The 27532-nt window shown below is 41.2% G+C and overlaps 1 protein-coding gene across 2 annotated transcripts in view; it reads right to left on the reverse strand.

Moving 5' to 3' along the window:
* Positions 1-27532, reverse strand: part of PIWIL3 (piwi like RNA-mediated gene silencing 3) — an 82892-nt gene that overhangs the window by 19633 nt on the left and 35727 nt on the right. Inside the window, exons 5-15 of one of the 2 annotated variants that reach the window (XM_055105974.2) lie at positions 23537-23659; positions 21022-21130; positions 19065-19196; positions 17694-17908; positions 16988-17109; positions 15994-16074; positions 15212-15415; positions 12595-12706; positions 10896-11022; positions 10607-10724; positions 10099-10213 (exon numbers count right to left, since the gene is read on the reverse strand). In XM_055105974.2, coding sequence (XP_054961949.1) covers positions 10099-10213; positions 10607-10724; positions 10896-11022; positions 12595-12706; positions 15212-15415; positions 15994-16074; positions 16988-17109; positions 17694-17908; positions 19065-19196; positions 21022-21130; positions 23537-23638 — 1437 coding nt within the window. In that variant the 5' untranslated portion in view covers positions 23639-23659. Of the gene's footprint in view, positions 1-10098; positions 10214-10606; positions 10725-10895; positions 11023-12594; positions 12707-15211; positions 15416-15993; positions 16075-16987; positions 17110-17693; positions 17909-19064; positions 19197-21021; positions 21131-23536; positions 24852-27532 lie in introns of those variants that run through there. The other variant, XM_003814273.5, reaches the window with a different exon arrangement.

Raw genomic sequence — 27532 nt, forward strand, 5'->3', positions numbered from 1 at the left:
ACAATGAAAACCTAACTTTCAATGCCCAAACACTCATCAACTTCCCCAAGCATCAAGACCATCCAGGAAAACACGGACCTCAGAAAATGAACCAAATAAGGCACCAGGCACCAGTCCTGGAGAAATAGATATGTGACCTTTCGGACAACTCAAAATAGCTATTTAAGAGGAAACTCAAAGAAATTCAAGATAACAGAAAGAATTGAGAATTCTAGTAGATAAATTCTACAAAGAGATTGAAATAATTAAGAAGATTCAAGTAGAAATTCTGGAGTTAAAACATGCAATTGACATATTGAATACATCAGAGTCTCTTAAGAGCAGAATTAAATCAAGCAGAAGAAAGAATTACTGAGCTCAAAGGCAGGCTGTTTGAAAACACATAGTCAGAGGAGACAAAAGAAAACACAGAAGCATGCCTACAAAATCTAGAAAGTAGCCTCAAAAGGGAAAATCAAAGAGTTACTGTCCTTATAGACAAGGTAAACAAAGAGATAATGGTACAAAGTTCACTCAAAGAGATAGCAGAACTTCCCAAACCTAAAGAAATATATCAATATCTAAGTATAAAGTGGTTACAGTAGATTTCACCCAGAGACGACTACTTCAAGGCATTTGATAATCAAACTTTCAAAGGTCAAGGATAAAGAAAGGATCCTAATAGCAGCAAGAGAAAAATAACATAGAATGGAGCTCCAATACATCTGGCAGCAGACTTTTCAGTGGAAGCCATACAGATCAGAAGAGAGTAGCATAACATCTTTAAAGTGCTGAAGGAAAAAAAAATTACCCCAGAATAATATACCCAGTAAAAATATCCTTCAAACATGAAGGAGAAAGACTTTTCCAGACAAACAAAAGCCGAGGGATTTCATCAACACCAGATCTGCCCTACAAAGAAATGCTAAAAGGGGTACTTCAATCAGAAAAAGAGGGATGTTGAGGAGCAATAGGAATTCATCTGAAGGTACAAAACTTACTGGTAATAGGGCCGGGGGCGGTGGCTCATGCCTGTAATCCCAGCACTTTGAGAGGCCGAGGCGGGAGGATCATGCGGTCAGGAGATCGAGACCATCCTGGCTAACACAGTGAAACCCCATCTCTACTAAAAATACAAAAAAATTAGCCGGGCATGGTGACAGGCACCTGTAGTCCCAGCTACTCAGGAGGCTGAGGCAGGAGAATGGTGTGAACCTGGTAGGCGGAGCTTGCACTGAGCCAAGATTGCGCCCACTGCACCCCAGCCTGGGGGACAAAGCGAGACTCGGTCTCAAAAAAAAAAAAAAAAAAAAAAAAATTAGCTGGGCGTGGTGGCGGGTGCCTGTAATCCCAGCTACTCAGGAGGCTGAGGCAGAGAACTGCTTGAACCCAGGAGGTGGAGTTTGCAGCAAGCCAAGATCGTGCCACCACTGCACTCCAACCTGGGCAACAGAGGGAGACTGTCTCAAAAAAAAAAAAAATTTCTAAAAGCTCAGTTACAAATGAAATGGGAGGCTGGGCACGATGGCCCACTCCTGTAATCCCAGCACTTTGGGAGCCCGAGGCAGGTGGATCACAAGGTCAGGAGATCGAGACCATCCTGGCTAACATGGTGAAACCCCGTCTCTACTAAAAACACAAAAAATTAGCCAGACGTGGTGGCAGGTGCCTGTAGTCCCCGTTGCTTGGGAGGCTGAGGCAGGAGAATGGCATGAACCCGGGAGGCAGAGTTTGCAGTGAGCTGAGATCATGCCACTGCACTCCATCCTGGGCAACAGAGCAAGATTCCATCTCAAAAAAAAAAAAGAAACTGGAGATATTACAACTGATACCACAGAAATACAATAGATCATTCAAGGCCACTATGAACACCTTTACACACACAAACTAAAAAACCTAGAGGAGATGGATAAATTCCTGGAACCGGAAATATACAACCCTCCTAGATTAAACCAGGAAGAAACAAACTCTGAACAGGCCAATAACAAGCGGTGAGATTGAAATGGTAATATAAGATGCCACCAAAAAAAGTCCAGGACCAGATGGATTCACAGCTGAATTCTGTCAGACACTCAAAGAAGAATTGGTGCCAATCCTACTGAAACTATTCCAAAAGACAAAGAAGGAATCCTCCTAAATCATTCTATGAAGCCAGTATCACCCTAATACCAAAACCAAGAAAGAAGAAAACAAAAGAAAACTATATAGATCAATCTTCCTGGTGAACATAGATGTAAAAATTCTCAACAAAATACTAGCTAAACGAATGCATCACCATATCAAAAAGATAATCCACCATGATCAAGTGGGCTTTGTACCAGGGATACAGGGATGGTTTAAAATATGCAAGTCAATAAACATGCTACACCACACAAACAGGATTAAAAACAAAAATCACATGGTTATCTCAATAGATGCAGAAAAAGCATTTGATAAAATCCAGCATCGCTTTATGATTAAAAACCTCATGGCCAGGCGCGGTGGCTCACGCCTGTAATCCCAGCACTTTGGGAGGCAGAGGTGGGCCAATCACAAAGTCAGGAGATCAAGACCATCCTGGCTAACATGGTGAAACCCTGTCTCTACTAAAAATTAGCCGGGCCTGGTGGCATGCACCATAGTCCCAGCTATTTGGGAGGCTGAGGTAGGAGAATCACTTGAACCCAACAGGCAGAGGTTGTAGTGAACCAAGGTTGTGCCACTGCACTCCAGCCTAGGTGACAGAGTGAGAATTTGTTTCAAAAAAACAAAAACAAACAAACAAAAAAACCAACCACCCACAAAAAACAAACCACCTCAGCAAAATCGGCATAGAAGGGACATACCTTAAGGTAATAAAAGCCATAGGATATAAATAGAAACATAAGTTAAAAAGCAAAGGACACAAGTCTCAAATTGAAGAAAATCAAATTATATCAAGTACTCTCTCAGACCACAGTGGAGTAAAACTGGAAATCAGCTCCAAAAGGAACACCCAAAATCATGCAAATACATGGAAATTAGATAACCCAATGATCATTCAGGAGCAGGTTAACGGTGAAAATTTGAAAGCATTCCCCGCCAAGAACTGCAACAAGACATATGCCCCCTTTCACCACTTCTATGAAACATAGTACTATAAGTCCTAGCCAGAGCAATCAGACAGGAGAAAGAAATAAAGGACATCCAAATTGGCAAAGAGGAAGTCACACTGTCACTGTTTGCTGATGATATGATCGCATACCTAGAAAACCCTAAAGACTCATCCAACAGAGCTCCTAGATCTGAGAATTCAATGAAATTTCAGGATATGAAATTAATGTACACAAATCAGTAGCACTGCTATACATCAACAGCAACCAAGCTAAGAATCAAATCAAGAACTCAACCCCTTTTACAATAGCTGCAAAAAAAAAAAAGGAATATACCTAACCTAACCAAGGAGGTAAAAGACCTCTATAAGGAAAACTACAACAGACTGCTGAAAGAAATCATAGGTGACACAAATGAAAACACATCCCATGCTCATGGATGGGTAGAATCAATATTGTGAAAATGACTATACTGCCAAAAGCAATCTATAAATTCAGTGCAATTCCCATCAAAATACCATCATCATTCTTCATAGAACTAGAAAAAAAAATCAAAAAAATCCTAGATTCATATGGAACCAAAAAAGAGCCTGCACAGCCAAAGGAAGACTAAGCAACAACAAATCTGGAGGCATCATATTATTTGATTTCAAACTATGCTACAAGGCTATAATCATCCAAACAACATGGTACTGGTATAAAAAATAGGCACATAGACCAACGGAACAGAATAGAGAACCCAGAAATAAAGCCAAATACTTGTAGCTAACTGGTCTTTGACAAAGCAAACAAAAACAAAGTGGGGAAAGGATAACCAATTCAACAAATGATGCTGGTATAATTGGCAAGCCACATGTAGCACAAAGAAACTGGATCTCATCTCTCACCTTATACAAACATCAACTCAAGATGGATCAAAGACTTAAATCTAAGACCTGAAGCCATAAGAATTGTAGAAGATAACATCAGAAAAACCCTTCTAGACATTGGCTTAGGCAAAGACTTCATGACCAAGAACCCAAAAGCAAATGCAACACAAAGATAAATCGATGGGACTTAATTAAACTAAAAAACTTATGCACAGCAAAAGAAATAATCAGCAAACAGACAACTCACAGAATGGGAGAAAATATTCCCAAACTATGCATATGATGAAGGACTGATATCCAGAATCTACAAGGAACTCAAATCAGCAAGAAAGAAAACAATCCCATCAAAAAGTGGGCAAAGGACATGAATAGACAATTCTCAAAGGATCTACAAATGGCCAACATGAAAACATGTTCTAATGACCAGGAAAATGCAATACCGCCTTACTCCTGCAACAATGGCAATTAAAAAAAAAATCAGAAGACAGATGTTGACATGGATGTGGCAAGAAGGGAACACTTTTATACAGCTGGTGGGAATGTAAACTAGTACAACCACTCTGGAAAACAGTGTAGAGATTTCTTAAAGGACTAAAAGATCTACCATTTGAACTAGCAATCCCACTACTAGGTATCTGCCCAGAGGAAAAGTCGTTATATGAATAAGATACTTGCACATGCAAGTTTATAGCAGCACAGTTTGCGATCACAAAAATACAGAACCATCCCAAATGTTCAGTCAATGAGTAGATAAAGAAAATGTGTATATTCATACCATGGAATACTACTCAGCCATAAAAAGGGTTTGCAGCAACCTGGAGTTGGAGACCATTATTCTAAATGAAGTAACTCAGGAATGGAAAACCAAACACTGTTATCTTCTCACTCATAAGTGGGAGCTAAACTATGAGGATGCAAAGGCATAAGAATGATGCAATGGACTTTGGGGACTGTGGGGAAGGATGGGAGGGGGTGATGGATCAAATACTACATGTTCAGTACAGTGTACACTGCTCAGGTGATGGATGCACCAAAAGTACAAATATCACCACTAGAACTTATCCACGTAACTACCTGTTCCACAAAAACCTATTGAAATAAAATTAAAAAAAAAAACAAAAGAAAAATGTTTTAAAAAGCAAACGACAAATTTAAAATAGAGTTTATTCATTTTCTTTTTGCTTGTTTGTTTGCAAGCAGTGTTGTCGGCACCTTAAAAGAAGGGGTTATAAGACAGTATTTGCAAGCCTTATGGTAACTTCAAAAATATGCAATGGATACACAAAACAAACAAGTTATAGCATACTAGAGAAAATCACCTTCACTAAAAGGAAGGCAGGAAAGAAAGGAGGAAGAAGAGACTATAAGACCGGAAAACACATAACAAAATGGCGGGAGTAAATCCTTACTTCTCAATAATAACACTGAATGTAAATGGACTAAACTCTAAATGAAAGAGTGACCGAATGAATTAAAAAAAAAAAAAAGATCTGCTGCCTGAAAAAAACACTTGACCTATAAAGACTCACATAGACTGAAAATAAAGGCATGAAAAAACACAAAAAAGGCCAGGTGCGGTGGCTCATGCCTGTAATCCCAGCACTTTGGGAAGCCGAGGCAGGTGAATCACGAGGTCAGGAGTTCGAGACCAGCCTGACCAACATGGTGAAACCTGTCTCTACTAAAAATACAAAACAAATTAGCTGGGCGTGGTGGCACACACCTGTAATCCCAGCTACTCGGGAGGCTGAGGCAGGAGAATCGCTTGAACCCGGGAGGAGGACATTGCAGTGAGCCAAGATCATGCCACTGCACTCCAGCCTGGGCGACAGAGCAAGACTCTGTCTCAAAAACAAAAACAAAAAAAAAACAGGAATAGCTATACTTAGACAAAATAGATTTCAAGACAAAAACTATGAGACAAAGAAGGTCACTATGCAACAATAAAGTGGTCAATTCAGCAAGAGGATATGACAATTGTAAATATATATACACTCAACACTGGAGTAACCCAGATATATAAAACAAGTATTATTAGAACTAAGGAGAGATAGTCCCCAATACGATAATAGCTGGAGACTTTAACATCCCACTTTCAGCACTGGACAGATCTTTCAGACAAAAAAAGGAAACGTTGGCCTTAACCTGCACTATACACCAGAGGGACATCGTAGTTACAGAAGATTTCAGCCAATAGCTGCACGATGAACATTCTTTTCCTCAGTACATGGATCATTCAAGGATAGACCATATATTAGGTTACAAAAGAAGTCTTAAAACATTCAAAAGACAAAGCATCTTCTCTGATCACATGAAACAAAACTAGAAATCAAAAACGAGGAATTTTGGAAACTATACAAACACATGGAAACTAAACAATATGCTCCTGAATGACCACTGTTCATGGGTTAAATTAAGGAAATTGAGACTTTTCTTGAAACAAATGATAATGAAACCATGACATACCAAAACCTATGGGATACAGCAAAAGCAGTAATAAGAGGGAATTTTATAGCTATAAGTGCCTACATCAAAAGAGCAAAACCTCAAACCACCTAATGACGCATCTTAAAGAATTAGAAATACAAAGCCAGATGTGGTGCCTCACACCTGTAATCCCAGCACTTTGGGAGGCCAAGATGGGCAGATCACTTGAGGTCAGGAGTTCAAGACCAACCTGGCCAAGATGGCAAAATCCCAGGTGCTGGGACTCGGGAGACTGAGGCACAAGAATTGCTTGAACCAGGGAGGTGGAGGTTGCAGTGAGCCAGAATCACCCCACTACACTCCAGCCTGGGCAACAGAGTGAGACTCTGTCTCTAAATAAATAAACAAACAAACAAAAGCAAGAGCAAACCAAGCCTAAAAGAATGAAGATCATAGAGCCAAGAAAAATGAAATTAAAATGAAGAAAATATAAAAGATCAATGAAACAAAAAGTTTTTTGAAAAGATAAACAAAACGGACAAATCTTTAGTCAGACTAAGAAAAAAAAAAAAAAAGAAGTTCCAAATAAATAAAACCAGAGATGAAAATGGAGAGGACAACCAATATTGCAGAAATGTAAAGGTTCATTCCTGGCTACTATGAGCAACTATATGCCAGTAAATTGGAAAATCTAGAAGAAATGGAAAAATTACTAAACATATACAACCTACCAAGATCAAACCATGAAGAAATCCAAAACCAGAACAGACCAATAACAAGTAATAAGATCAGAGATGTAATAAAAAGTCTCCCAAAGAAAAGCCCAGGACCTGATCACTTCACTGCTAAATTTTGCCAAACATTTAAAGAAGAATTAATACCAATCCTACTCCTATTCCGAAAAATAGAGGAGGGAATACTTCCAAGTCATTTCATGAAGTATTACTAAAACCAAAGACACATCAAGAAAAGAAAACTACAGGCCAATATCTCCAATGAACACTGATATAAAAAGTCCTCAACAAAATACTAGCAAACAATTTACTAACACAGTAAAAAAAGTTCATCACCAAGTGGGATTTGTCCCAGGGATTCAAGGATGGTTCTATGTAGGCAAATCAACATGATACATCCACAGAATGAAGGACAAACTCATATGATCATTTCAACTGATGCTGAGCAGCATTTATTAAAATTCAATATCCCTTCATAATTAAAAACCCTCAAAAACTGGGTATAGAATGAACATATTTCAACCTAATAAAAGCCATATACTTCAGACCCACAGCTAGTATCATACTGAATGGGAAAAAACTGAAAGCCTTTTCTCCAAGATCTAGAATACAACAAGGATGCTCCCTGTCACCATTGTTATTCAACATAGTACTAGAAGTCCTAGCTAGAGTCATCATACAAAAGATTAAGGTAATCCAAATTGCAAAGATAGGATCTGATATTTCGAAAAATCTAACGATTCCAAAAAAAAAAAAACCATAGAACTGATAAATTTAATAAAGTTGCAGGATACAAAAAAACAAAAAATCAGTAGCATTTCTATATGCTAACAGTGAACAATCTGAAAATGAATCCCATTTACAATAGATAAAAATAAAATACCTAGGAATTAACCTAACCAAATTAGTGGAAGATCTCTACAATGAAAACTATAAAACACTGATCCAAGAAATTTAAGAGGCCACACACAAAAATGAAGATATTCCATGTTCATGAATTAGAAGAATCAATACATTAAAATGTCCATATTATCCAAAGCAATCCCTATCAAAATACCAAGGGTATTCTTTATAGAAACAGAAAAAACTATCCTAAAACTTATTTTAAAACCAAAAGACCCAGAATTCCATAAGCTATCCTAAGCAAAAAGAACAAAACTGGAAGAATCATATTACCTGACTTCAAATTATACTACAGAGCTATAGTAACCAAAATGGCATGGTACTGGCATAAAAACAGACATATAGACCAGTGGATCAGAAATAGAGAACCCAAAAATAAATCCATATCTACTGTGAACTCATTTTTGACAAAGGAGCCAAGAATATACATTGGGGAAAGGACAGTCTCTTCTGTATATCCATATGCGGAAGAATGAAACTAGATCCCTATCTCTCACCATATATTAAAAAAAATTAAGATGGCTTGAAGACATAAATCCAAGACCTCAAACTATGAAACCACTACAAGAAAACATTGGGGAAACTCTCCAGGACATTAGAGTGAGCAAAGATTTCTTGAGCAATACCCCACAAGCACAGGCAACTAAAGCAAAAATGGATATGTAGGATCACATCAAGTTAAAAAGCTTCTATGTAGCAAAGGAAACAAAGTAGAGCAACAACTCACAGAATGGGAGAAAATATTTGCAAACTACCTGTCTGACAAGGGATTAATAACCAAAATCTAAGGAAAGCAAACAACTTTATAGGGGAAAAATAATCCAATTAAGAAGGGACAAAACACTTGAACAGACATTTCTGAAGACATACAAATAGCAAACAGGCATATGAAAAAGTGCTGATATCAATGATCAGAGAAATGCAAATCAAAACTACAATGAGATATCATCTCATCCCAGTTAAATGGCTTTTATGCAAGACAGGCAATAACAAATGTTGGTAAGGATGTGGAGAAAAGGGAGCCCTCATACGCAGTTGGTGGGAATGTCAATTACTATAACCACTATGGAGAACAGTTTGGAGGTTCCTCAAAACACTAAAAATAGAGCTAACATATGTTCCAGCAATCCCACTCCTAGGCATATGGCCAAAATAAAGGAAATTAGGATATTGAAGAGATATCTGTACTTCCATGTTTATTGCAGCACTGTTCACAATAACCCAGATTTGGAAGCAATGTAAATGTCCAACAGATAAATGGATAAAGAAAATGTGATACATATACACAATGGAGTACTATTCAGCCGTAAAAAAACAATGAGACCCTGTCATTTGCAACAAGGCTGGAACTGAAGGTCACTGTGTTAAATGAAATTAGCCAGGCACAGAAAAATGAGCTTTACATGTTCTCACTTATTTGTGGGATCTAAAAGATGAAAACAATTTAACTCATGGAGATAGAGTAGGATGGTTACAAAGTCTGGGAAGGGTAGTGGGAGGTTGGAGGAGAATGTGGGGATGATGGTTAATGGGTACAAAAAATAGAAGAAATGAGTAAGACCTAGCATCTGCTAGTACAAAAGGGTGACTAAAGTCAAAAATAATTTGTGTATTTTAAAATAACGAAAAGAATATAATTGGTTTGTAACACGAAGGACAAATGCTTGAGGGGATAGATACCCCACTTAAGCTGATGTGATTACGCACTGCATGCCTGTATCAAAATACCACATGTAACCCATAAATATACATACCTACTATGTACCCACAAAAACTAAAGATAACAAAATTTAAATAAAATTCTTTTTTTTTTTTACATGGGTTAGTGAATTACTTTGACTCTAGGTACTTGACTCTTAAGGATATATTTGAAAAAATGGATCTTCCAAATGCCATGAGCAATTGTCCAGAATATTAATTAGATAAATACAGAGCTTACTATGTGCCAAGCACCTTACATGCATTCTTAGTGTTTCTTATTGTCTCAATATAGAACGAATGAGCAGTCTGAAAAGAGAACAGCAGTCATAGTCATTACTGAGACTCAGTTAGTTCCTTTTTGCTTTACTCTTCATTTGACCCCACCATGACATGATGATTTTGAAACTGTCTTACCATTCTTCTGCCTTGCACGATGTTTGCGTTTTTCAAAACTCTTCCCGGGACGGATAAAAAATTGGTATCAAATTTCAGATCCCAGAGTTGAAGTAACTCTCGTACTTTTTTATTACTGAAAATTAAAATATTGCCAACATGATCAAACCAAATAAGATAAGTAAAAGCAGCTAGCCATTTGTGCAAGGCAATTTCCTTCTATTCCAAGGTTCACCATCACTTGTCTGCAGCATTGAGATGCGGCAGTACCTTCCGTGAAACTCTGAAATCTTGTTTTTGCTTTCATGTTCATATAGGTACTTATAGCCTTTTGATTTCATTCTTCCCCCCCGGCCTCCTAATCTTGCAATGACAGAAAAACTGGAGTTGTCCCCCAACATCAAAATTTTTCCCATTGTCACTTGCTTGTAGAAGAATCTGACATGCCAGGGCTGAGATGCCATCAGCTTCTCTGGGACACCATGCACATGTACACACACACACACTCAGCCAGAAAAGCAGCACTTACTCTTGTAGAGTATTGATGAATTCTTTTAATGTATGATGCCTTCTTCTTGGACTCAATCTTGTATGTTTAGCCAATTCTTTCATAATGCTATAATCTTTACGTATTTCATCTGTTAGACCTTTAAAAAAATCCAAAAGATACAGCTGAACAAGCATGAATTTGAGTGAGGACTAAATTATAACAGCTGGAGGAACCTACTACCAAGGAGACACACTTCGAATTCCCTGAAAAGCCTGCGTTAAGTGGTAATTATACCTGACTTTAAAGAGGGGCTGTAATCCATCAGTACCTGTCATGTGGCACAGCTGAGGAATCAGCAGGATAGGTTCACGTTGTGTACCCGTTAGGCCCTTTTTCCATCTGCCCTGGCTGACCAAAAGTGGCTGTTTCTTCACTGTGACAATTTCTTTATGTTGCTGCTCAACAAACAAGAGACCAGCATGACCATCAGTGAAACCTTAGAAACATCACACACAGAGGTTCAAAAGTGCATGTGTGGGACTACAGATGAAGGGCCACAGGCATGCTGGTGATATTAGGTTCCCCAAGTTTAATAGTGTACTATGAATACTCTCAAATTCTCTTACCTTTGATATGCCACGGATCTTTTCTTGTGAGCATACTTGGCCAAATACAGGACTCCCACCAAACATGACGCTGGAGTCGTCAAGCTACTCTAACATTGTATATGAGAATGGGTGAGACAGTATCTGAGGTTCTCACCACAGTCTTGCCTTTAAAACTCCCAAAGCATACTGAAAACTGTCAAGAGGACAGTTTAAAGAGGGGCTGTAAGCCACCAGTACCTGTCATGTAGCACAACTGAGGAATCAGCAGGATAGTTTCACATTCAGGATAGGTTCACCCGTTAGGCCCTTTTTCCATCTGCCCTGGCTGGCCAAAAGTGGCTGCTTCTTCACAGTGAACACTCAGATTGAGGAATCCATATCTTACAAGATTAGCACATAACTGACATCATTTTACATGTTAATCATTTTTATTCTTTTTGGACTGAGTTCTACAGGGCTGAGATTTCTAGATAAGTAACATTTTCTTATCTGAAGTCTTACCACATTTGATTGTTTTTTTTTTTTTTTTTTTTTTTTTTGAGATGGAGTTTCGCTCCTGTTGCCCAGGCTGGAGTGCAATGGCGCGATCTTGGCTCACTGCAACCCCCGCCACCCGGGTCCAAGCAATTCTCCTGCTTCAGCCTCCTGAGTAGCTGGGATTACAGGCACGTGCCACCATGCCTGGCTAATTTTGTATTTTTAGTAGAGACAGGGTTTCTCCGTTTTGGTCAGGCTGGTCTCGAACTCCTGACCTCAGGTGATCCGCCCTCCTTGGCCTCCCAAAGTGCTGGGATTACAGGTGTGAGCCACTGCGCCCGGCCCATATTTGATTATCTACCAAACAATCCAACCACATTTAAAAAACTATGGTAGTAGGCTGGATGCAGTGGCTCATGCCTGTAATCCCAGCACTTCGGGAGGCCAAGGCAGGCGGATCACCTGAGGTCGGAAGCTCGAGGCCAGCCTGACCAATACGGTGAAACCCCGTCTCTACTAAAAATACAAAAATTAGCCAGGCGTGGTGGCAGGTGCCTGTAGTCCCAGCTACTTGGGAGGCTGAGGCAGGAAAATTGCTTGAACCTGAAAGGTAGAGGTTGCAGTGAGTGGAGATCATGCCACTGCATTCCAGCCTGGGAGACGGAACGAGACTCCAACTCAAAAAAAAAAAGTATGATAGTAGCCACTTTTAAGACTGAAAGAAAGGAAAGAAGGGGTCACACTGGCGCCATTCTAGTTATGTGACATTACCCTATATACAAGGCACGTGGATGCATGGATAATAAATAAGTCAAGCTATAATTCCCTAAAAGGAAAATATGTATGTTTATATGACAAATATGTTCAAGTAGCTAAATAACACAAACTGAAATACATGAAGGTTTACAATTTAAATATATTTAAAGAAATACAGTTTCATACCTGCCTGTAGTAGTCTATATAGGTGATTTTGCTGCCATCTGATTTGTTAAATGTGTCTTCAGGATTCTGCTTCCAATCAATATCATCTACTCTGTAGGTTTTGTTGTTGTATCTGTGGAATAATTACAATATGGTATTATTTGACTTATTCATCACATGGAACCATCCACACAGAAAATAAAGACATTTTTAATCCTGCAAGGAATTGCAGAATATATTAGATTTACTTAAGATGTAATTCACATACTGTACAACTCACCCATCTGAGCATACGATCACCTGGTTTTTACTACAGCCACAGAGTTGTGCAATCATCAAGACAAAGAAGCAGCATAACCATAGGCAGTCACTTCCCATTTTAGCCTAATCCACCAGCCTTCAGGCAGCCACTAGCCTACTTCCTGTCTCAACACATTTGCTCATTCATTTCACGTAAACTGAGTCATGCAACGTGTGTTCTTTCCCGACTGGCTTCTTTCACTTAGCATCATGTTTAAGGTTCATCCATGCTGTAGTAAGTCTTGGCACTTCTTTTCATTTCCAAATAATATTCTATTGTATGATATCCCACCTTTTGTTTATCCATTCACCAGCTGGACATTATGGTTGTATATACTTTTGGTTACCATGAATAAGGTTATGAACATTTATGTGCCGATTTTAATAAATATGTTCTCATTTCTCTTGTGTATTTAAGTAGGAGTAAAATTTCTGGTTCATATGGTGATGATATAGGAGTTAAAACGGAATTTAGGTGGTTAGTAAGGGTAAAAGTTCTCGGTGGAATTTTCTCTTAAAAAGCAGCCTCCAAATCATTTTTCTAACAAAAAGCAGCCTGAAAAAATCAAGCTGCAAACATAGATAAGCAAGCTGGAAGCTTACATAGTTGGATGCTGGCAGTTATGCCAGAAGCCAGTATATCCAACATGGAGGTTCTCTTCCCTTCTCCTTGTCCCTGCCATGTGTGCAGGTGTTATGGTGCCCACCCACTAGATGGAGATCACATCTGCATAATGAAAGATTAGGGTGGGATGGCCAGCCTCTTCGCAGGCTATGTAAATGGCACACCTGGTCCAACCAATCCTCTGGGCCCTACGTAAATCAGACACCACCTCCTCAAGCCCCTCTATAAAACCAACTGCATCCCTCTGCAAAGCAGGAGATTCATTCGGAATGCCCCTCCCCCTGCAAGGGGGCGCTTTTCTCTTCTTTCACCTATTCAGCTTTCTGCTCCTAAACCCACACCTTGTGGGTCTATGTCTTTGTTTTCCTTAGTGTGAGACAAAACCTCATGTATTTCCTCAAACGACGCCACTTCAGTAATGCATATCGTTAGCATTTTAAGAAAGTGCCAGACTGTTTTACAAAGAAGCCATACCATTTAATATTCCTACAAGCAGCATACGAGAGAGTTGCTTCTGATCTTTCCACATCCTTGCCAACACTTGTCAATATCTAATTTTAACCATCCTAGTGGGTGTGAAATGATATCTCATTGTGGTTTTCACTTGCATTTCCATGATGGCTACTGATGTTAAACGTTTTCACGCATCTATTGGTCATTTGTACATTTTAAGAAATATATCTGGAGAAGTATCTAATCAGATCTTTTGTCCATTTTAAAAATTATGTTGTCTCTCAAGTATTGTTTGTATATTCTAGATACAGGTTACTTATGTGATTTGCAAACATTTTCCCCAGTTTTTCCAGTTGTGTTTTCACAATTTTGATAGTATAGTTTGAATAAGTTTTTAATTTGGTGAAGCCCAATGTATCTATGTTTCTTTTGTTATCACTTCTGCTTTGAGTGGCTTATCTAAGATTTCCCTAGCTCAAAGTCAAAAAGATTCAGTCCTATATTTTCTAAGAATGTTATGCTTTTAGTTGTTACATCTAGGTCTATTGAGTTGGTTTTTGAGTTAAACTGGAATTGTGTGAATTGCATGAGGAAGAAGCAGGTGGATGTTCAGTTGTCCCAGCAACATTATTGAAAAGACTATTCTTTCCCCTATTGAATTGCCTTGACACACTTGTCAGAAGTCAACTAAGTGGAGGGTTAACCTTCTGTACTCTATTTCACTGGTCTCTGTCTGTCTTTAGACTGACATCACACTGTCTTGATTACCAGAACTTTCTGGTAAGTTTTAAAATTGAGAAGTGTGAGTCCTCAAATTGTGTCCCTGTAAGGTTGTATTGGCTAAGTAACTGGTTTTTAAATCCATTCTCTTACCAATTTAAGATTTCTGCTGTAGAAAGATTTTAAAACTTCCTTCAAATGGGAAATTGCTGATGGGTTATAACTAAGCACTGATTTTTAAACTAGCTAAATGCCCACAAAAGAGCAAAAGGAAAGAAATTCAGAAAAAGCTTAGTGTTATGTGCAAGGTAGGGTTCAGAACAAATGGACTGGCATTAGGGATTTCAAGAAGAGTGAAGTCTACAATTGACACATTCTTCTCCCAAGTTGTATAACCAGAGGAGAGACGTGTTCAGTTGTTCTTGCAATTTCTACTCCTCAACTTCAACATTTAGTGATTAGAAAACTATAGGACCATCTCTTGGGGTGGGGGAAGGGGGAGTTAAAGTGATTGGATAGGTTTTTAAAAGACAGACTTACTTTGTCAGAACAATTGATCCAATTAATTTATTAGTTACTTCCTCTCGGATGTTTCCTGTCTGGGCCTGGGCAGATGTTCTCTTTATGAAATCATAAGCAGTTTCTATTCGGAGCAGTTTGTGGCTCACATCGGCACAGAGGGTAATGCTGTTTTCGTATTGAAGAATAGAAGTAACATAACCAAGCCAGATTTCCAAACTGGTACTAGAATAAATTACATGAGAGTATTAAGTCCGATCTCTTCACATAAAGCCAAGGGTTTCCAAGCCTAAGCTCTGGGTCTAAAAATTGGTACTTAGGAGTCAGTTTTAAGTATTTGTTCTTCGTCTTTTGAAGGACCTTCAGATAAACATTTATCCGATGTGCTATTTATACCATTTTTGTTCAACTATGTTTTGTCACCCACAGGCTTAAAGTGTCATATCCATATTTATCTGTAACATAACTTATGTTTAATATACACATATACCAGTGAGTAATATATATAGTTGCTATGATTGAAGATATTTTCAAAGACAAATTACACATTTTGGATGATTGTTTAGGCTTCTTAATGTGTATGCAACAACTGAATATCTCAAAGGTTTATATTTGTCATGCTAAGATTTTTAAAGTAACTCTTGCTGAGTTGACATTACACTGAATTGTTCATGGTCAGTGGATACCATTTAAAAGGCCATCACTTTTAAGGCATACCACTTCAAATATGAAATGAATAACTTTCTCAAAAAATCCTACGTTTAAGTCTGTGCAGAGTGTGAAATTTTCTACTTTATACAAACCCATGACGGTATAACTGAATGGCCTTCTTTTTGGTATAATAGTTGCGACCAACTTGTTCAAAATCCAGCAGCTTGAAAGTTCTGGAAATGGAAAGAATAGATTTTGTTGAAAGTACAGGGTACATTATTAAGCATTTGGTAAGACACATAAGAAAAAAAAAATCTGTCAATGACTGTTTATATTATCAATGAACACAAAGTACTTGTTAACTAAGTTACATTATGAGGTGGATATTAAGGTTCATTTAACCTCATTTGTTCCATCTCCTTATAAACATAATATTGTAGAAAGGTTACCAAAATGTTCTTCATTCTCAAAACTGAACTAAGGTCTCTTTTTCAAACTGTGTCTTTTTTTGGAGACAGAGTCTCGCTCTGTCGCCCAGGCTGGAGTGTGGTGGCACAATCTCTGCTCACTGAAACCTCCACCTCCTGGGACCAAGTGATTCTCCTGCCTCAGCCTTTCAAGTAGCTGAAACCACAGGCACCTGCCACCACGCCTGGCTAATTTTTGTATTTTTAGTAGAGGAGGGGTTTCACCATGTTGGCCAGGCTGGTCTGGAACTCCTAACCTCAAATGATCCACCCGCCTCAGCCTCCCAAAGTGCTGGGATTACAGGCGTGAGCCACCACGCCCGGCCTCAAACTCTGCCTTTCAAATTTTAACTTTCAATATTTTGTCATTGTAGTGACCATAGAATAAAAAATGCATTTGCTACAGAGACATACACAGATGTGTATAGCTGATGTCTTTCTAGGCAGGTATGAGCCAAAGAGCGGGCATCGGCCAGGAGAAGAACATTGAGGATAAGCCACTGAACTTGCATATTCTAGTTGAGCCTCAAGTATCATTTCATCTCCAAGACCCTTCACTCTCTGAATACATGAGGACTATGAAGAACACTAAGTGCTAGAAGCAAATGGCTGTATTCCACACCACTACACAGTAAAACAACCGAATGAGTATCAAAGAAACTCAACCCCGGTAACATACCTTCTAAAGAGAATGTTGTAATAGCGTAGGCAATCTGGCGACGTGGGCGTGAGTTCTTTGGAAAACTCAACTGTAATCTTCACGATGTTTTTGTCTTTGGTTGTGCTCAACCATTCCACTCTCTGAGATTAAAAAAAACAAAAAAAATGTCCAGATATTCTTCCAAAAAACTAAACTTCATTGCACGGCAAATCACCATGTCACTTGGCTATCCAACACACCATCGTGATGGAGCAGTCTTTCCCACAAAAGTACGTGCGTGTGGAAAACATGATTCACAAGAGTGAAGAGTTGGAATTAAATATTTAAGTCGAAATATTTTACTTAAGCTCCTGAAAGCAATTTAATTGTTCAGTTAATATAAAAATTTAAAGAAGAAAATAAGTTCTCTAACTTGTTTTCTGCTAGGAGTGGGGGGCTGAAGTTTCAAAGTAAACAAATAGAATAAAAAAATAAAGTATCCAAACTTTGTCAGCATTTTTGAGCCACATTGTGCTATTAAATTTCATTTAAGCATTAAAATCAGAGGCATTATTGAATATCAGTGATAACCGAACATGGCACATAGGTTTCACAACAAGTCATATGGGCAAGAGAGCCTTGGGATGTCTCAACAAACAACTGCGCAAAAACAATAGGTGTTTTATTATAATAAAGTGAAAACAAGAGAAAGAACACAGGAAAATGTGAAACAACATTACTTAACCCGCTCTTTTAGTGGCCGAGATAATAATAAAGAGTTTCCATCAAATATATGGCGCTCTCCAAACTTCCTTCTATGTTGATCAAGTAAAATTGTACGGAGATTTCCATCTTCTATGTCTGGTTTGTAGTCAACGTTATATTTATATGCAACCCACTGAGGACGAGATATCACTCGGAAGTGGTTGGCGAGTAGCTGTACCACTGTACCCTCTGAACCTGAAAAATGGAGCCACATGACAATAAAGAAACAGACTGATTGGGCCCAAAACAAACAGTTTGGACACTACAATATTAAAAGCCAAAGTTAGGGCTGGGCACGGTGGCTCACGCCTCTAATCCCAGCACTCTGGGAGGCCAAGGCAGGTGGATCACCTGACATCAGGAGTTCCAGACCTGCCTGGCCAACATGGTGACCCCATATCTACTAAAAATACAAAAAGTTAGCTGGGCACAGTGGCAGGTGCCTATAATCCCAGCTACTCGGGAGGCTGAGACAGGACAATCACTTGAACCCAGGAGGCAGAGGTTGCAGTGAGCTGAGATCATACCATTGCCCTCCAGCCTGGATAACAAGAGCTAAACTCCGTCTCAAAAAAAAAAAGAAAAGCCAAAGTTAGGTCAGACAAGGAGATAAATGACATTTGTAATGCACCTGATGTCCAGAATGCCTATCAATTCAATGAGCCCTTATGCAAGCATACATTTAGGAAGTTTAAGATACTGAATAGATTGAAAATTAGAACCTTTGTGGTTTCCAAAAGGAGAGAAAGTGCCACCCTATGTAATAATATTTAATTTTTAAAAAAGTCTCAATGCAGGCCAGGGCACAGTGGCTCACACCTATAATCCCAGCCCTTTGGGAGGCCCAGGTGGGAGGATGGTTTGGGCCAGGAGTTCCAGACCAGCTTTGGGCAAGGTGGGAGGCACCTCTACTTACAGTGATGACAGAAGCTTTCCAGAATCTATTAAAGTTTTTATCAAAAGTTTAAAATGGGCCAGGTGTAGTAGCTCATTCCTGTAATCTCAGCAGTTTGGAAGGCCCAGGTGTAAGGATGGCTTGGGCCAGTTCCAGACCAGCAAGACCGTGTCTACAAAATTTACATATATATATATACACACACACACATATATATAATATGTATATATTATACACACACACACACACACATTCGGGCATGGTGGTGCCCACCTGTAGTCCCAGCTACTTGAGCTGGGATCAGCTCAGGATCAGCTGAGCCCAGGAGTTTGAGGCTAAAGTGAGCATCACTGTACTCCAGCCTGGGTGACAGAGCAGGACCTTGTCTCTCAATGAAAAAAAAAAAAAAGTTAAAAATGAACAGCTCCATAAACATTGAGTTCTAGACCAACATACCTGTTTTTGAGTCTTTAACATGCTTCATATCTTGCCTGGTGTTCACCACCAGGTCTTGAAAAACTCCACCAATCCTTCTCTCCTGCAAGGGCGCTGTATGCAACCCAGCCTCAGGTCCAGGTTCCTTCACCCCTGCATAAATGTAAATGCCAGAAGTTTAAACAATAAAAAGGGAAGAATAGAAAAGACAGCATTAACACCCAGCATAAGTTTGTTGGAGGTAGAAAAGATGCCACCCAAGGTTCCAAAACACATTTCCGTGATATGTTGCCGCAAAAGCGTAACCTTACCCAGAAACCTTTCCCAAGGAGTCCCCAGTTCACATCCGTGGTTGCCTTGGCACTTTATTCATTCCTGCTACATATGTGCCCCATTTCTTTGGGTATTTGTTCATGGTACAAGATTCTAGAAACCTTGGTTCTGTCTTTAAGCCTATCTCCTGGCGCTATGCTGCCCCCTAGTGGGCATCATAAAATGCCAAATAAGCCAATCATTTAAAAAATCTATAAAACTGGCTTTTAATACAAAACTGATCTATCCTTTCTATTAAGAGCAACTAGGAAAGGATCACACTCACTATTTTAACTTACATTCTAAGTTTCATATCGATGTAGCTATTCTACAAAGTTAACATTTAAATGACAGCACAATGCGGTCTTTCAGTGACGAGAGGCATCCTGAAGGAATACGCACACGTTATTGTAAATCCCGTACACCTAAATGGCCAAGACGTCAGTGCCTTGGGTTACAATAATGGTTTGCCTCAAAATTTTACTTCTGGAGTCTAGTTTTTAGTTTATGATGATCTTACAAAGTAAGTGTCTCCATTTCTGTGACAGACTAACTACATTTTACACATAAAATTTGAACAATTTTATCAAACTCCCAACTAGTTCCTGACACATCCAGCAATCAAATTCATCATATTAAAATGTCAGCAAAAGAAAACAGGTATCCTAGCTTGGCACCTTGGCACTCGCTACAAACCACGTACTTTTATCTTTTGAGACAGAGTCTAACTGTCACCCAGGCTGCAGTGCAGTGGCACTGTCTCAGCTCACTGGAACCTCTGCCTCCTGGGTTCAAGTGATTCTCCTGCCTCAGCCTCCCTAGTAGCTGGGACTACAGGCGCATACCACCATGCCCAGCTAATTTGTATATTTTTGGTAAAGATGGGATTTTGCCATGTTGGCCAATCTGGTCTTGAACTTCTGGCCTCAAGTGATCCACCCACCCGGGCCTCCCAAAGTGCTGATGTGAGCCACTGCGCCCAGTGCATGTAATTTACACATACTATTTAATAACAACCCTTCAGATAGGATCTGATTATTAAAAATGTGTTTTAATTTATTCAAATGTATAAGCTCATTTTATAGGTTCTGGATTTTGTATCCATTTGTTAATATTTATCTATAATACAATTTTTTAGTGTTTCAAGTTTTGACTCATCACAAGCTATTTTGCTATAGAGAGCAAAGAGGAGAATCCAGACTGAAGTTGGATCACATTAGCCGAAACCTTAGCAAATGACAATATCTGAGCCTGTGTGCATGAGTGCTGTATAAACGAGGATAACCTGTCAGCCTGCAATGTAGGTAACAGGTTCAACCTGTTAATGCCACAATTTAAAGAGGCAAGAAAATGGTGTTCTTAGAATTCCATTAAGTTAACTTAGAGTTATCATCTGCAGATGTGTCATCTAAATTTGAAAAGCAATTATGTTGAACTGGCCAATAAACAGTGACCTCCATCTCCTTTCCACAAGTTAAGACACAAGGTGAAGAAAACACCATCAGATAATTCACTGCACAAAGAGAGACAGTTGCAAGCTGCATACACTTCCCATCCCACCAAACCTCACGGGAGTCCTGAGGCTATCTAGAACCTTCTACCTCTGTGGTAGCCCTTCACACATGAAGCATCCCCTGCCCCTCATGTCCTTCTTGCTTCCTTTCACCTTGAGACTGTGCTCCTCCTCTTGCTGCTCTTGGCTGCAGAGGTCTAACCACTGGGACTTCCTCCTGCAGCGGCCGGGGTGTCGACTGCAACTGAGCGGGCTCCTGGGTCTGCATGTTTTTGGAAATAGAAATAATGAGCAGTGCCCCACTGCATTCATTCTCCCTCCAAATGGCACTCGCAGGGCACAAGGCAAAGGAGCTTCCTCTGCAAAGCTCACATTCCAGTGACATAAACTAAGTTGTAATAAGCAACATACATAGCACCTTGTGTGGTAATTGCTAAGGAAAAAAACAAAAAAAGGACAAAACAAACCGAGGAGAATCAGGAATTATTGGGAAGGTGGGGTGTGAAGGGGCAGGTTTCACTAGCTGATGGGGGCAAAGGAGGGCCTCAGTGAGAAAGTGACACAGAACCCAAGACTTGGAGGTACTGAGTGAATTAGCAAAGTTACCCAAGCCAGCAGTGGAAGAAAAAGAGCAGAGTTCTGCAGTTGGGAACGTTCAAGGAAGAATGAAGCAGCCAGTGTGGCTGGAAGAAGAGGGTGAGAGATGTCAGTGAGATGAAGGGAAGGAGGTCATTTTAAGGAAATTGCTTCTGACTGATACAATGAGAGCTGTGACAGAGGCCAGGTGCAGTGGCTCACGCCTGTAATCCCAGCACTTTGGGAGGCCGAGGCAGCCAGATCACCTGAGATGGGAGTTCAAGACCAACATGGAGAAACCCCCGTCTCTACTAAAAATACAAAACTTAGCTGGGCATGGTGGCGCATGCCTATAATCCCAGCTACTCAGGAGGCTGAGGCAGCAGAATCGCTTGAACCCAGGAAGCAGAGGTTGCGGTGAGCCAAGATCACGCCATTGCACTCCAGCCTGGGCAACAAGAGTGAAACTCTGTCTCAAAAAAAAAAAAAAAAAAAAAAGCTGTGACAGGATACCAGGCAGAGGAACGACATGAACTAATTTGTCAGGTTCCGTGTTGGGAACAGGCTGAGAGACAAGGAAATAGCAAGGGATATGAGCTGTTTGGGCCAGAGGCCAGGATAGGGGTGGTGAGAAATTGTCTGATATTGGATAGTTTTTGAGAAAACAATCCCATGGTTGTTTTTGAGAAGGGCTTGAGGTCATGGAGATAGGATGAAAGCACAGACTTTTGGTCTGAGCAAATGGAAGAATGGAAGTCCTTCTGATGAGGTGGGTATGGCATGTTGGGGAAGGCAGGTTGGGAGTGTGAGTTGTCCGTGGACACTCGTGGGGGTGTTAGGTGGTGCAGGAGAGGTTCTGGCCAAGGAGATAAATATGGGGACCTGTCCACACACCAGAAAGCATTTTGACACTGGATAACTTCACCAAGGGAGTGAGAATATGGAGAAAAAAGATGAGGCTCAAGGGCTGGGTCTTGGCAATATCAAGAGGCCATAGAGGAGAACTCCACAAAGGAGAGCAAGTGGGAGTGGTCAGTGATGAAGGAGGTAACCTAAACACCAAACGGAGGGAGTTGATCAGGAGAAAAGAGGTCTCAACCGTGCCAACTAAAAGTGAAGGGGCAAGTCTGAGGAGAGCTGCCCTGTGAATCTGGCAGAGTGGAAGGGCCCAGGGAAGGTTTCTTGATGAATGGGAGTGAACTCAGTGAGTCTGTAGACAGACGGGAATGATTTAGGAGAACACACACCTGCTGACTTGGGAGACAGAAAGGCAAGCTGCAGGAGACATGCCCTAGACAGAGGACTGGCTAAGGGGCTAAGTAGAGATATTTGCTTTAGGTAGGAACAAAGACGGTGCCCTAGGATCTCCGGTGAGGGGCTGGACTATGGGTTCAGATGCTCATGAGTGAGGAGACAAGAGAGGGAGCCACTGACACTCTCATTGGATGCTTTGTCTGTCTCAGTGGCACAGAAGTCTATGTTGAAAACTGAGAATTAGGACCAGGAGGAGGAATTGAGGTTGGAGGGCTTAGGAGAAGGAGAGGAGCAACAGTCACACAGCAGAATAAGTGGACCTGGAAGGCATCGTGCTACTTCCATGCAGTATATGGTCCCCCTGGAGGTTGTCAGATGGGGCCCCGCAGTGCCACTGTGGATCCTGCTGTGTGAATGTAAAGTGGATATGCAGTAAGAGAAGACAAAACAGGGCAGGCATAACAAGTTTTCAACAAGGCTGGAAACTCTTATCTGACTCAGGCTATGCCAGTACCTTCAGGAAGTTGCTCATTTTGGGTCACTTACAAAGAGGAGTCATTGGCTGAAGCCAAGAAATCTAGAAACCTTTGCATCCACTTTGGGCTGAAAGTCAGTCTGCTTGCACATGTGAAAATGTGAGAAGGAAGCAGTGGAGAGTACATCCGAGTAGATAAAGCCTCCCCATGCTGCCATCTATACAGCCTGACTTTCTTATGAACTTTTATTAGTCCTCACTTAGCACTATACCTGAACTAGCTTCGCTCAACAACCAACTCTATGTTCTTTTCAGTACAGGCACGTATCTCTTGCAGAAAGGAAACAACGTTACAGGGCTCACTGTAGCTGATCCAGGTGCTCTGGGTCCCCCAGGTGCCTCTTGTTGGTAGCTCTCCCTGCGGCGGGCTCTGCCTCGGGCGCGAGTCCTTGCCCTACCAGGCATTGTGGTCCTGAAGGTGATGACCTTGAAGAACACAGTTATATTAGACATCTCTGTGGAGTTGCCTGGTGTCTTACTCTCTTTAGTGTTGCTACAACAGAATATCTGAGGCTGGGTAATTTATAAAGGAAGAGGTGTGTTTGGCTCATCATTCTGATGGCTGGAAGGTCCAAGACTGGGCAGCCCATCTGGTGAGGGTCTCATGCTGCTTCAACTCCTGGTAGAAAAAGCAAAAGTGGGGGAGAGATGTGGACAAAGACCACATGGCAAGAAGGGAAACGAGAAACTGAGGAGGCCGGACTCTAACAACCAGCTCAGGCAGGTGCTAATCCAAACTCACTCACCTCCAAGGCAGGGAATTAACCTATTCATAAGGATTCCACCCCCAGGGCCCAAACACCTCCCAGTAGGCCCCACTTCCCAATGCTGCCACATTGGGGATCAAATTTCAGCCTCAGTTTTGGTGGGGACAAGCCATATCCAAACCATAGCACCCGGTAATGTTTTTTTCCCGTTACTATTACTTCCAATAAAGCATCTGGTTACTAACGACACACATTCTCCTATCACACCAAAAAGACTGACTGCCCCCCGAGTCAGCAGAGAAGCATCCTATAATAAAAGACAGGAGACCTGGTAAAACTTTTTTTCTTTTTTTTTTTTTTTGAGAGGGAGTCTTGCTCTGTCACCCAGGCTGGAGTGCAGTGGCGCAATCTCAGCTCACTGCAACCTCTGCCTCCCGGGCTCAAGCAATTCTCCTGCCTCAGCCTCCTGAGGCACACACCACCACACCCAGCTAGTTTTGTTTGTTTGTTTTTTATTTTGAGACAGTCTCACTCTGTTGCCCAGGTTGGAGTGCAGCGGGGAAATCTCGGCTCACTGCAACCTCCGCCTCCCGGGCTCCAGCGATTCTCCTGCCTCAGCCTCCTGAGTAGCTGGGATTACAGGCTCGTGCCACCACGCCTGGCTAATTTTTGTATTTTTAGTAGAGACGGGTTTCACCATGTTGGCCAGGCTGGTCGCGAACTCCTGACCTCAGGTGATCCACCCGCCTCAGCCTCCCAAAGTGCTGAGATTACGGGCGTGAACCACCGTGCTCGGCCAAACTTCTCTAGAAATTTAAGGAAACTATGGTTATCTTCCACACAGAGACTCACAAGACACTAGGGGTTACTACGCTTGTCTGTATGAGTCAGTTGAGTACTGGGTTCTTCTCACCTCCCAGGCATCCCCACAAGCACAGCAAGGAGCCCAGGTGCCCCCAGACCCTCCCACCCCACACTTAAACCTCAGCTCCCGCATCCCGAGTGGGACCTCCGCCCACCATCTCCTGCCTCGGCCCTTTGGGCTCCGCTCCCACAGCTCACCTGCCCTCCTTCCACAAGAATTAGGCTGATCTGTGCGCTATGGACCGGCGCTCTGTGGCCTCAGGTTCCTGGTCCCAACACCGCAGCGTCCCGGCGCTGATCTCCGCGGGGTCAGAGGCGCAAAGCCCCTTTTCCAAGAGGGAGATCCTCTTGCCTTTCTGGGCACACAGCCCCACGCCCCGCACCGGTCACCAAAATGGCCCGGGGAAATACACGGACCAGCCCAGCCTCCCGCAAGACGTGCCGCACACTCAGGAAGGCAGGCGTCGCCCCCGCCCCAATTCAATTTCAACCCTGGGGTCCCGGCCTCTTCTGGCGCCGCCTCCGTCCGGCCGAAAGAGGCCACGATGAGCTGCACGTGGCGGACTCAAGAGATGCCGCGAAGTCTCCCAGATATGGGAGTGGGGCTGGCTCGCCCTGCCTTCTTGCCTCACCATGTCTCACCCATTAACCATTCCTGGATTTACCTGCCAGGTGCCCTTACAAAACGATGTGCACTTGGAGCCCCAGGATGCAGCCATTACCACTTAGTAGCTTTAACCAACTCCCTGCTGGGGCCGGTGTAACTAAATGCAGCTGCTATGACCGTCCTTGGATTCAAACCTAGAAGCACCCTTACCTAGAAGCACCCTTACTCATCTCGTAAGCACTGATCTCTAGAAGTGGATCCGCTGTCATGGGTAAACTTTCCAGTAGTTCTTAAATAAAAATAAAATAAAAAACCTTATCTCTTGTATCTGCTTTTTCATCTATTTATTCCAGGTTTCTGTCATTCTTTTTGACCTTGCCGTGTGTGTGTGTGTGTGTGTGTGGTGTGTGGTGTGTGTGGTGTGTGTGTGTGTGTGTGTTTTGAGACAGGATCTCTCTCTTTTGCCCAGGCTGGAGTGCAACAATGCAATCTCCACTCACTGCAACCTCAACCTCCCGGGCTCAAGAAATCCTCCCACTTCCGGGCGTCCTAATAGAGAAGATTTACAACAAAACCCAGCGGGAAAAGTTTGCCTGCCATTGGCATGGCTGATGAAGACTAGAAGTTTTAGCCAGTCTCAAGGGGCAGGGTTCTGTGAAAAGGAACAGTGTGGTTTGGGAGAAATGGATAAACTGAGCCTCGCTTGCCCTCGTGCCTGGGGGAGAGAGGCAACAAGTCTTAACAAACCAACATCTTTGAGAAAAGATAAACCTGGAGATAATAACATAAGGGAGAGCTGAGCCAGTTGTCCTGTGGACAACTTATTTAAAAATATTTCAGATATCAAAATTCTAGCTGTATGATTTGTTTTGAATTTTGTTTTTATTTTCAAGAGGGCAAATGGATGGGAATTTGTCAGCGTTCTACCAGGCAAATTCACTGTTTCACTGAAATGTTTGGATTCTCTTAGCTACTGTATGAAAAGTCCGATTATATTGGTGTGTTCTTACAGTTGGGGTTTTGCAATAACTTCTGTATTTTAATATAAATAAATTCCTAAACTCCCTCCCCTCTCCCCCATTTCAGGAATTTAAAATTAAGTAGAACAAAAAAACCAGCGCATCTGCTAGAGTCGTCACTCTATTGTCATGGGGATCAATTTTCATTAAACTTGAAGCAGTCGTGGCTTTGGCAGTGTTTTGGTTCAGACACCTGTTCACAGAAAAGCATGATGGGAAAATATTTCCCGACTTGAGTCTTCCTTTTTAAATGTGAATTTGTATTTCTTTTTAATTACTTTAAAATATTTAAACCTTTTTCTTGATCTTAAAGATCGTGTAGATTGGGGTTGGGGAAGGATGAAGGGCGAGTGAGTCTACGGATAATGAAATAATCAGTGACTGAAACCATTTTCCCATCATCCTTTGTTCTGAGCATTCGCTGTACTTTAAGATATCCATCTTTTTCTTTTTAACCCTAATCTTTCACTTGAAAGATTTTATTGTATGAAAAGTTTCACAGGTCAATAAATTTAGAGGAAAATGAGTATTTGGTCCAAAAAAAAAAGGAAAAATAATCAAGATTTTAGGGCTTTTATTTTTTCTTTTGTAGTTGTGTAAAAAATGGAAAAAAAACAGAATTTTAATGTGAAGACTTTTTTGCTATAATTATTAGTTTTAGAGGCATTGTTAGTTTAGTGTGTGTGCAGAGTCCATTTCCCACATCTTTCCTCAAGTATCCTCTATTTTTATCATGAATTCCCTTTTAGTCAACTGTAGGTTATTTAAAATAAATTCCTTCAACTTAATGGAAAAAAAAAAAAAGAAACCCTCCCACCTCAGCCTCCTGGGTTCAAGAAATCCTCCCACTTCGGCCTCCAGAGTAGCTGGAACTGCAGGTGCTGCCACTACCCCTGGCTAATTTTTTAGTATTTTTTGTGGAGATGGGGTTTCACCATGTTGCCTGGGCTGGTCTTGAGCTCCTGAGCTCAAGCGATCATCCCACCTCAGCCTCCCGAATTTCTGGGATTACAGGTGTGAGCCACCATGCCTAGCCTAGGGTTTTTTTTTTTTTTTTTTTTTTTTTTTTGAGATGGAGTCTGGCTCTGTTGCCCAGGCTGGA

The sequence above is a fragment of the Pan paniscus genome, chromosome 23 (assembly GCF_029289425.2).
Source record: "Pan paniscus chromosome 23, NHGRI_mPanPan1-v2.0_pri, whole genome shotgun sequence".
Classification (NCBI taxonomy): domain Eukaryota; kingdom Metazoa; phylum Chordata; class Mammalia; order Primates; family Hominidae; genus Pan; species Pan paniscus.